This window comes from Empidonax traillii, unplaced genomic scaffold (assembly GCF_003031625.1).
Source record: "Empidonax traillii isolate 1590-97213 ecotype Southwest subspecies unplaced genomic scaffold, ASM303162v1 scaffold1099:size633499, whole genome shotgun sequence".
Classification (NCBI taxonomy): Eukaryota; Metazoa; Chordata; class Aves; order Passeriformes; family Tyrannidae; genus Empidonax; species Empidonax traillii.
Genome location: NW_020956292.1, coordinates 8,379 through 18,525, shown reverse-complemented (window position 1 = coordinate 18,525; position 10,147 = coordinate 8,379). Strand labels below are relative to the sequence as shown.

At 47.3% G+C, this 10,147-nt stretch overlaps 1 protein-coding gene across 1 annotated transcript; it reads right to left on the bottom strand.

Annotated features, from left to right (window-relative positions):
- Window positions 1-7,269: 7,269 nt before the first annotated feature.
- MCAT (malonyl-CoA-acyl carrier protein transacylase) lies at window positions 7,270-9,894 on the bottom strand. The gene is made up of 4 exons (XM_027904885.1): window positions 9,421-9,894; window positions 9,196-9,283; window positions 8,837-9,054; window positions 7,270-8,469 (listed from the first exon to the last, which is right to left on the bottom strand). The coding sequence occupies exons 1-4, from the start codon at window positions 9,877-9,879 to the stop codon at window positions 8,047-8,049; spliced, it is 1,188 nt and encodes a 395-aa protein (XP_027760686.1). The 5' UTR covers window positions 9,880-9,894; the 3' UTR covers window positions 7,270-8,046.
- Window positions 9,895-10,147: the final 253 nt, after the last annotated feature.

Below are 10,147 nucleotides of genomic sequence, written 5' to 3'. Positions count from 1 at the left end.
TATTCTGCTGAGGGCAGAAAGAAAGTGGTGGAAGATTAACACATCCTGCTCTGGGGAGCCAGGAGAGCCTGTGGAGTGTGATATTTGCTCCTCTGCCCAGATCCAGACCTGAAGAACAGAACAGGTCCACGTTAATGCAGCTTGTACGTGCGTGCGTTTCTCCATTGCACCCACACACCTAAATTTTACAAGCGATGACAGAGATCAGTAAACGCCCCCAGGGCCGAGAAGGCAATTGCTAAGCTTTGCTTTGAAACTAAGTTAGACCCATCTTGCACTTCTTCAAGAGAGCAGCCCTGCGAGGCTGCCTTTGCCTCAACGCTGTCCATCCCAAAAAATACATTATAACTCCCTTTTTTTTTCGGATGGGCAGAGCCAACATCCCGGGCTGCAGCTGAGCCGTGGGGAGCTCGACCTGACAGCTCCGACAGTTTCTTTTTTGGCCCCGTGGGAGGAAGGTATTATGGTGGTAACAGGTGTGAGGTGGCATATGCTGCACTTCGGGCTTTTGTTGTGCTTGTTGTGTGGTTTGTTTACATGTCTGAGCCCTGCAGTGCCTTGACTTTAATTACAGGGCTTTTTCAGAGCGCAGTTTTCGTCTCGCACAGACAGAGACGTTTCCGTCGTGCGGCCCCGTGAATGTGAAACCAGCATCTAGTCTAGAAATGAACAAGACAAAAAAAAAAAAAAGAGAGAGAAAAAGAAGATACCTTTTTTTAGTGTTTTTGAGTATTTTTTCCCTCCCTCACTACATGGTTGTGAAAGCTAAAAATAGTTGGTATACATGTGCAGTAGACAGCTGACTTTTTATGCTTGGCCTTACTATGTTTTATCCACTATAGTACTTGTTTTACTAGATAACTTTTAAGGACTTATTTTAAGGAATACACCACGAACATACCTGGGTGTTTACTTCCTACGTGTGATGCCCGAGAGAGCACTTCACATCCCCGGCATCCTCCAAACCTTGCTCTGCCATTCCCAAGTGTCTTGAGCTCTGGTGGAGTTCTTACATCAGGGGCTGCCCTGGTTCACAGCTACAAAGTCCTTGGGGGTGGCTGGGTATCTGGAAATCAGGAATGCACAAAGTTTCCTCTGTGAACATATCCCTTTTTTTTCCTGATTTGTTTCTTTTTTTTTTTTTTTTTGGACTGAGGAGAGAGACACAGGAATACATAAAAGAAGTGTTTAAAACAGGACACGGCACGTTTTGAAACAATCCAGCACCTGAAAAGACTCTTTAAAAAAAAAAAAAATTATCTGAATGAAATAAGCCTTTTAACTCACCTGTAAAATACGTTCAGAGAGGTGCTCCCTTGGAGGAAAGGACTGCAGCATTTCCCCTCAGAAACAGAGCTGGGTCCCACAACTCCCTCACAGCAGCTGCAGTAAAACTCAGAAGACCTGACCCCAGCACTGCTAAACCACACAGGTCTTCAGAACTCTGGGCATATTTGAAGTCCTCGATTATAAACGTCTTTGTGAGGGAAGCAGAAATGCCGTGAACAGAAGGAAAAACCCCAAAAGATTAAACTGCAAACTGTATGACACATAACATCCACCCAGCTGAAACTGGTCTGTAGCTGCTTTTCCCCAGCTTTTCCCACATCACTAAGAAGATCCTACCCTTTAAGCCAAATATATTTTCATTTATCTAGTATCACATTTCTGTGAGTTTGCTCATGCAATAATATATACACATTAATTATGAGTAACTTTGCTTCGTGGAAAATGTAAACTTCATCTGAATACTGAGAGGAGATCAAGGCTCCCCCGGGGCACAGAGGCCTTAACCTCATCCCCAGTGTAAAATTTAAAGGCTTTACAAGGCTGCAGAAACGTGGCAAACCAAATCCCTACCCAGGGGACATTACTTTTTGCTTGGTTTAGTTTCACTTCTGGGAATATTTCACATGAGTTTTAATTCATTTGACCTGCTGAGGGTGTGCTTAAAAGGAGAAAAGAAATCCGGCCGGAGGAAATCCCCTTTGTTGCTGTCCCAGATCACACCATCAACAAAGGGGATCAGTTCTGTAAGGACAGAGCTGGGAAGCAAAGAAACCATCCAAAAAAGCTGGGCAAACCCAATGCCAGATAAAACCAGGGCATCTCCAGAAGATTCTGCTTAAATTCATCATCAGGCACCCTCAGGACAAGAGGCAGAGCCAGCAAATATCCAAGGGGCAGGAGTGTTACCTGCCCAAGGGTTTGTGTGTGGTTGGAAATAATCCCCATCCACAAGTCTGAGGTTGTTTCCCTTGATGAACCAGATAAAACAATCCTAATGACTACAAAACCATCAGCCCCTCTCCAAGCTCTGCCCTCTCAGTGTTTTCCAAATAACTTCCCCACTGTACAAAGAGGCAGCTCCACTGATTTCAGTGGTTCCTCCTGTCCACTCTTCTGTGTGGAAAGCTCTTAATAGGTTTGAATCTTCATTATATTTATTTCTGTGGTGAGTTGCTTGTAATTTCCATGGTGGGACAGCCTCCAGCTGAGGAAGGTGTGTGAACTTGGGCCTAAATTAAAGACTTAGGAGAAACTTGTTTAAATACTTTGCTGCCAGGGGATGTCCATGGGTTAGGGTTGATTAAATGCCAGGCAGGTTGTTGCAATCAGTGTAGGAACGCATCTCATGCTGAGTGAAACTACTGAGAAACTATACTTGACTACACTGGCTATATTTATCGAGATTTTCCAATTTTTAGGTTGTTTTGGGCCAACCTAAAGCAGCAGCCACCTAAATGCTGCGTGTTTGAATCGCTGAACATCTGTTGAGTCACTGAAACTTTCCTTTGACTGCTCTCAAAATAGTTAATCTTAGCAACACTCGTGTTCTGACTGGAGAGGTAAAAAGGGTAACTCGAAGAGCGCTTTAAAGATTAATTTCCATCTAAACTGGGAAGACCTTACGTAACCAGAAGCCACAAGGTTTGTCTGTCGTGACTTCTCTGCAGAGCAAGATGTCTCAAACAAGGAGGACCCCCAGGCACTTTGTCCTCTCCAGCTACCCCAGCGGAGCAGCAGAAGAGGAGCCCTACAGCAACCTCCAGACAATCCCAGACACCACAGAGCAAATGGAGTTTGATATCAGGTATCACCACACATCAATGCTCCTCCTGTCCTCCCCCCCCCCAGCACAGAGGGCCAGACTGTCCAGAAGACTCTGCTAAGCCAAATAATCGCAGCGAGTGCTGCTGCAAACGGGATAGATGCGAGTGCAGATAACCTGTAGTGCAAGATTACCCCGGCACAAAGTGCCTGGGAGGTTTTTATCTTGCACAGGGGACACAGATGTGGCTCTTCATGGGAAACCCACCTGTCATAACAAGCAGCTGAAGAGGCCATTTTTACATAATTCTCCAGGCGCCGCTCACAGCAAGCTGGTGGTGCTGCTTTGGGTTTTTCGTAATCCCATACATACATTTTTTTTGCCAGCCCAAGAGTCAGGGGCTGCCTTTCTCCCCCATCTGTGAAAATTCCTTTCTGTGGGTGGTTTTTGTTTTGTTTTTCTTTTTTTTTTTTTTTCCAGCTGATGGACTGACCAAACCAAGCCCAAGTTTTTTTAAGCAGCTCTCTAGAATTAAGCTCTTAAGCCCACTGACTATTCAGCAGATCTCAGCAGAAATGCAAGTTAAAATAAAAAATTGTATATTCCTGTTATTTGTGTACCAAAATAAACACAAAAACCTGTGTCTGAGAGAAGCTAAATCCAACTGAAAGTTTTTATCAGGAAGGCATAACCGGCTTTTGGCATAAAAATGTTGCCACAGATGCTGTTTTCAGGTTTTTCTGTGCCCCAGGACCCCCCAAAAAAAGCCTTTAGGTTTTGGTTCAGTTCATACCAGGGTACCACCCAGTAGCTGGAGACCCAGACTGCATCATGGAAATCATTGGAGTAAATCTGTTGGATGACAGAGGCAACATTTTTGTGAGATTAAATATTTTCAAAGGTTCTAAGTGAAGGCTGTTCCAGTATTTTGACTCTGGGGGTTGGAGGTAGGGGTGGGAAAGAAAAAACCAAACCCAGACCGGAATTCCATTGTGTTATGTAAAGAAATGAGACCCTTCAAAAAAATCAACACGTTTTCTTCAAAAGTGCCAAACACACAGCTTTTTATGAAAACATCAAGGCTCTTCTTTCTGCATATAAATACGGGTTAGAGACGCTTAATCAATAAAACCATAAATAACGTGGAGAGAAAAAAAAAAACCACAACCCAAACCTTAACATTTCCATGCCCAGCTGTTGGGGGAATAACTGTACCTGACCTTTGCAGAGCGCTTTTTAAGGACTTGCTGTGGCAGAATTCTCCTCTTTAATAACGTGCCCATCTTGCAGCTCAGCTACTCAGGTTGGCCATCAGCTGGCCCTGATCGGGGATGAGTTCAACAGGAGGTACCACAGGAGCTTAGAAGACACTCTGCTTCACCTGGCACGATTGTAAGTCACCTTCTTGGCAGATCCTCCTGAAAACCCGCTTAGATAACCAAAATGTTGTGTTCCTGTAGAGAAAATAAAATTTAAAAAAAAATTATAGCTACTACTGCTGCCTCCTAGAGAGTCTAAGAAAGGAAAACAGACACTGCAGCTTCTTTTAGGAGGAAAAGCTTTAGCGTGTAAATTGTTTCCACAGACTGCAGCCATTTAAAGTCAAAAGGCACTTTTGAGATTGCCACTGAATCGCTCAATTCAGAAAGCAAATTACCTTTTCAGGGGTCTGCTTCCTAAATATTTAGAGAAATATACACCCTAAATATTTAGAGGAATATGCAAGTACACATGAGACTTTCAGGAAGGAGCATATTGGAGGTTTTTTGTTTGGGTGTGGGTTTTTTTGGGGGGGGGGGATTGAGCAGGTTGTTTGGGTGATTTTGTGTCGGTTTTGTTTGTTTGTTTTTGGGGGGTTGGGTTTTTTCTGGTTGATTTTTTTTCGTCATTGCTTTTTTCAATGTTCTAAACTTCAGTATTTTCTTGGCCAATTTTCAGAATAAATTTCCCATCCCCGTGCTTTCTTTTTTGTTGTTGTTGTTGTTTTGTTTTCTTTCAATCCTCAGAGTTGCTATCAGTGTTTTCCAGACATGGAATGTTATTAGAAGTGTTATAAGAAGCTCCAGGAACGTTTTGAGCAGGAACTGGGCGAAGAGGATCATTGGCTGTGGAAGCTGGGTATGGTGTCCCCCTCTTCTCCCAGATTTTTGCTGACAAGGAAGCAACAGCAACGCTTAAAAAGGAATTAAGTGTCAATGAGTAAAGGAATTAGTTACCCCTAATTCCCTTCTCCTTTCTCCCTCCAGGTTCCCAGGCTTCCCTTCAGGTGTGTGTGCCAGCAGCTGGTGCCTGCAGCCCTGCTGGTCGCTGCCTTTTGGTGGGCCCTGAATTACGGACCGTAGAACGAACACCCGAAAATTACAACGGGAGGTCATTGCTGGACTCTGACCAACATCATCAACACCCCGGTGGTGGCAGCTGGTTTGTTTTTCAAATGTACACTGATAAAAAAAAATATCTCTTTAATATTTAAAAAAACCTAGGCTAGTGCTGGGTCACTGCTGTTTCATACTTTTTTAAAGAATTAAAAATGTTTAAAATAAGGAGGTTGTTGCTGGATAACTGCCTGACTTGCTAGTTTTGAAATGTGACTCCAGGCCATTAGAAAGTCTTTTTGTGTGTGTGTGTGTGTGTTTTAATACAATATAAAGTGTCTATTTCATATAAATGAGTTTGTTAAAGAGAACCTGGCTGTGAGGAAGACTGAAGGCATGCTGGACATCCTTTCAATTTTAACACTGTAAAAGCAAGAGTAAAGATTTAAAACCATGATACTTTTTTTTTTTTTTTTTAAATTAAACTGTTGCTTCAAACCTTTTGCAGTGTCGCCTACTTTTATTTTCCAAGACATATTAATAGAAATATCTTGTCCTGTACTTTTTGCTGTCTAAGACTACAAGTCAGGCTGTGTTTGATTCTGGTGTAGTAAGACAGTTACAGACTCTCAGTGAGAGAAAAATGAAAGTGCATCTCTGTGGTTTGGGTATTCCCCTCAGCACAGGGGATTCCTGCTTCTTGCCCAGCCAAGCAACTACTACAGTCAGGGCATTTGTGAAACAGGAAAATGCAGTATTTAGTGGATTTGTGATCTAAGCACTCACCTGAGAGGCTGGAGTTTCAAGTCCCTGCTTTAAATCAGACAAGGAATTTAAACCCCTCTTTTTTTTTTTGTCAGGGAAGATAAATGCCAAGTCAAGTCTGATTAAAGGGTGTTGAGGAATGTGCTTCCTCTCCTTAATAAACCATGCCCAAATCCCAAATCCCATCACAATCCTAACTGCCCATCTCGGAAAATCCTGCTGGGAAAAAGAAAAGCCAGGCTCAACCGGACTATTTCAAGAGACTGATGCACTGCCCATCTCATCCCAGAGCTGCTCTGCTTTTCCCCCGACTCTTGCAATCAATAATTGTAAGGCTTTGAATCACAAGAGAAGGGAAGCTCATCATCCAGCACGGAGCAAAACACGGGAACAGAAAATCCAGTCACATGAAGGAAACAAGCGAAACACAAAGCAAACAACATCCAGGCCCTTCTTCCCACTCGTTAAGCATGGCCCCCAAGATGGGAGGTAAGAACACTACAAATAAAAAAACGTGTCTCCAGGTCAAAAATTCAAATAATTAAAAAGGAAAGTACAGAAATTTTAAAGCACTGTACTAAAAGCAAAAAAAACCACACAAAAAAGTGCCATGCTCAGTGCCAGCTACCTTAAAAGCTGCTTTGAAAGTCACCAATGTTATATTTGGTCTTAAAAGGTGTAATCAGAAGATTCTAACGCAGCACAATCCAGTGTTTAACAATGTGAGTGGGATTTAGTTGCAATGTTCTAACACCTATTGAAAACTTTGGGATGCTTTACTGAATAAACGACACCTTACCTGTAGCGTGGGAGCCTTCACTGAGATCATTTTCTTTACAGTAATCCCAGCCTTTATTTGTCACCCTCCAGCAGTCCAGCGATGAAGCTGACGAATCCATCAGTGTTTTTTACTTATTGTTAATGTTTACAAACCTTGCCAAAAACGTGGAATTTGTGCTGTAGGGGCAGGCAGAGCTGCCAACTGCAGCTCGCAAAAGAGCTGTTTAATGATCCAGCCCACTTAGCAATCAGAACTCACCCTCCCTTCCAGGACAACCTGCTGCTCTCCAGCTCACCATTCCCCCCTGCCAGGAAATGTACACATTTTTTGTTAAGCTTTTTGTTCTTTCTTCCCCCCTTCCCCCCTACAGTGAAACATTTCTTTGTGGAACTTTGCACAACCACCGTGGCGCTGGGAGAACTGGAGGGAAAATTACTCTAGGCCAGTAATGGTGCACCCCAAAGCACTGAAAAGAGCAAGAAAAGCTTCATAGTTTATTGATAGTTTAACCTTAAGAAAATCACGTTCCCCATAACATCATCTGCATTACTCGGCTGCTGCCTGGAACTATGGGAAAAAACAGAAGGATTTTACACAGATGAACATCCAACAAGTCAGGTGAGTTACAAAACAGGAACATCAACCAGGTGGATCCTCTAAATGCACCCTCAAGCCCAGAGCAGAGCCCTCCACGACTCAGCTCATTTCCACCCCTGTATTCACGCAGAAGATCCCTGCACCAGACAGCCAAGGCTACCAACTTTAACTGTAATCCATGCCAAAAAACCCCAACATTGGAAACAAAAAAAAAAGAGCAGAAAAAAGAAGAAAAAAGGAAAAAAAAAAAGAGAGAGGGAAAGTTGCTTGCAGGATGGAGGCCAAACAGTGGTATTTGGCCTGTTTGCTGACAGCTTTGCAGTCCCAACACAGATGGAAGAGCCAAACTCTGCTCTCCCCTTCCACACCTGAGGCACTCGGAGAAGGAGAACGTTCATTGCAATGAAGCACGTGGTGCTCTTCCCATCTTTTCATCAGGAGAAGCCACGAATGTTTACGACTTCTTCTCCTGGGAGCACAAGGTTCTAAATCAGAAAAAAAGACCCAGGCTGTGTGGATTTTTTTCAAAAGGTCACTTAAATCTCTGCTGCTTCCTCATCTTCCAGAGCATCCACGTGCCTATATTGTTTCCAGGCCTTCAAATTACATTTTCTGAGAATGGCTCCCAGTTGATTCCCGGGCCCCACTTCGTAGGTGTAAGGGAATTCCGTTCCTTGTTTCCTTTCATACACCGAGTGCATGGTCTGTTCCCACAAAACAGGGGACACCACCTGCTTCACCAGCAGCTTCCTGATGTGCTTTGAGTGCATGTACTTTTTGCCATCGACGTTGGAATACACGCACAGCAGCGGCTTCTGGATCTCGATGGATTTTAGGACTTCGGCCAAAGGCTCCACTGCTGGTTCCATAAGTCTGGTGTGAAAAGCCCCACTGACTGGGAGCATTTTTGTACGTGTAAAATAGTATTTTCGGGCATTCTGCTGCAAATACTCCAAAGCCTGTAAAAGAGAGAGAGAGAGGGAGAAGTGAGAGTGTTGCAAAACAAAAGTTTCCTCAGTCACCCTGCAAGAACCACCTCATCAGACTTATGGTGATAAGGGGATTCCTCTCCCAACCCAACAACTGAAAGATCTCTGCAGGAATTCTGTGTATCCTAAAAGAATCACAGAATCAACTAGAATCAGTACAATCAACTGAACACATACTGGAACGAAAAAAAAAAAAAAAAGCAAACGACTTTTTGGACAAACTAAGGCCGTACATAACTCCCACGCAGAAGTGCAAAGCAACAGTGTTAAAAGAGTGAAATGCCAAGTTCAACTGAAGTTACTCTGAAGCTGTAGTTAAGCTGTCCTGCAGCAGTACCTGCAAGTGTCCTGCAATGACTCTGCTGTCGGGAAACAAGTAGTTCGAGACCGTGCACACGGGGTTCTCAATACCCAGCGATTCACAGTGTTTGCGGGCTTCCAGGCAGGCAAATTTGTAATTCGCCTCGGGCCGGCCCATGACCGAGAGCATCCCACTGGGAACAGCCTCGGACGCCTTCTGCATGGCCTCGGCGCGCACCTTCACCGCGTACAGCGCTGGGGGGGAGAGAAAAAAACACGGGTGGAGGGGTAAATAAACGCCTAAAAAAAACCCCTGTCCCAGCGGGAACACGCCGGGAAAGGGGGCTGATGGGGGGGGGGAGTGGTAAAGATCCCCGAGGAGGGTTCCAGAGGCACCTTCGGCAAAGCCCAGCGCTCCAGCGAACACCAGCGCCGCGAACTCGCCCACGCTGTACCCGGCGGCCGCCACGCAGCGCTCCACGACCTGCGGGACACAGCGCGGCCAGACCCGCATCAGCCCAGGGGGAGCCCCCGGGGCCCCGACCAGCCGAGGGGGAGCCCCAACCAGCCGAGGGGGAGCCCCGAGGAGCGCCCCGTCCCCTATTCCCCCCCCCCGCTCACCTCAGGCCGCTGGTGGTTGAGCTTCTCCACGGCGGCCAGGGAGGCGACGAACACGGCGGGCTGGCAGTGCTGGGTGCGGTCCAGCGCGTCCCGCGGCCCCTCCAGGCACAGCGCCAGCAGGTCGTAGCCCAGCACCTTCTCGGCCAGGCGGAACATGTCCCGCACGCCGGGGTAGCCCAGCAGCCCGCGGCACATCCCCACGGACTGGCTGCCCTGCCCGGGGAACAGCAGCACCGTGCCCTCCCGGGGGCACCGCCGCTCCCGGCTCGCCGCCGCCGCCGCCGCCGCCGGCGCCCCCTCCGCCTCGCCCGGCTCCACCGAGCTCTGCAGGAGGTCGCTCAGCGTCGCCCCATCGCCGGGGCCCCGGGAGCGGAGCCGCCGGCCCGCAGCGCCTCGGAGGCCGCCGCGCCCGCTGCAGCCAGCGAGCCGCCATGGCGCCCACACGGCCCGGCCGCCCATGGCCAACCCGCACGGGGCGTTGCCGCGGCAACGGGGCGGGCCCGCCTGAGGGGAGGCAGGGAGGGAGCGGCCGGGGAGGCAGGGAGGGAGGGAATCGGGGAGGGAAGGAGGGATGGAAGGAGGCCGGGAAGCCGCGGGGCTCGCCGCCCTTGCTCCCAGCGCTCCGCCCGCCCAGCGCCAGACCCCGCCTCGGGGCGGGAGCAGCGCGGGCGGTGCCGGGGGGCGGGCGCTGCCCCAGCGCGGCACGGCAGGAGGAGGAGAAGGAGGC

Coding starts and splice junctions, on each gene's coding strand:
- MCAT (XM_027904885.1), bottom strand. CDS start 9,879: ATGGGCGGCCGGGCCGTGTGGGCGCCATGGCGGCTCGCTGGCTGCAGC. Junction 9,284..9,420: donor TCAACCACCAGCGGCCTGAG/GTGAGCGGGGGG, acceptor TGTGTCCCGCAG/GTCGTGGAGCGCTGCGTGGC. Junction 9,055..9,195: donor AGCGCTGGGCTTTGCCGAAG/GTGCCTCTGGAA, acceptor TCTCCCCCCCAG/CGCTGTACGCGGTGAAGGTG.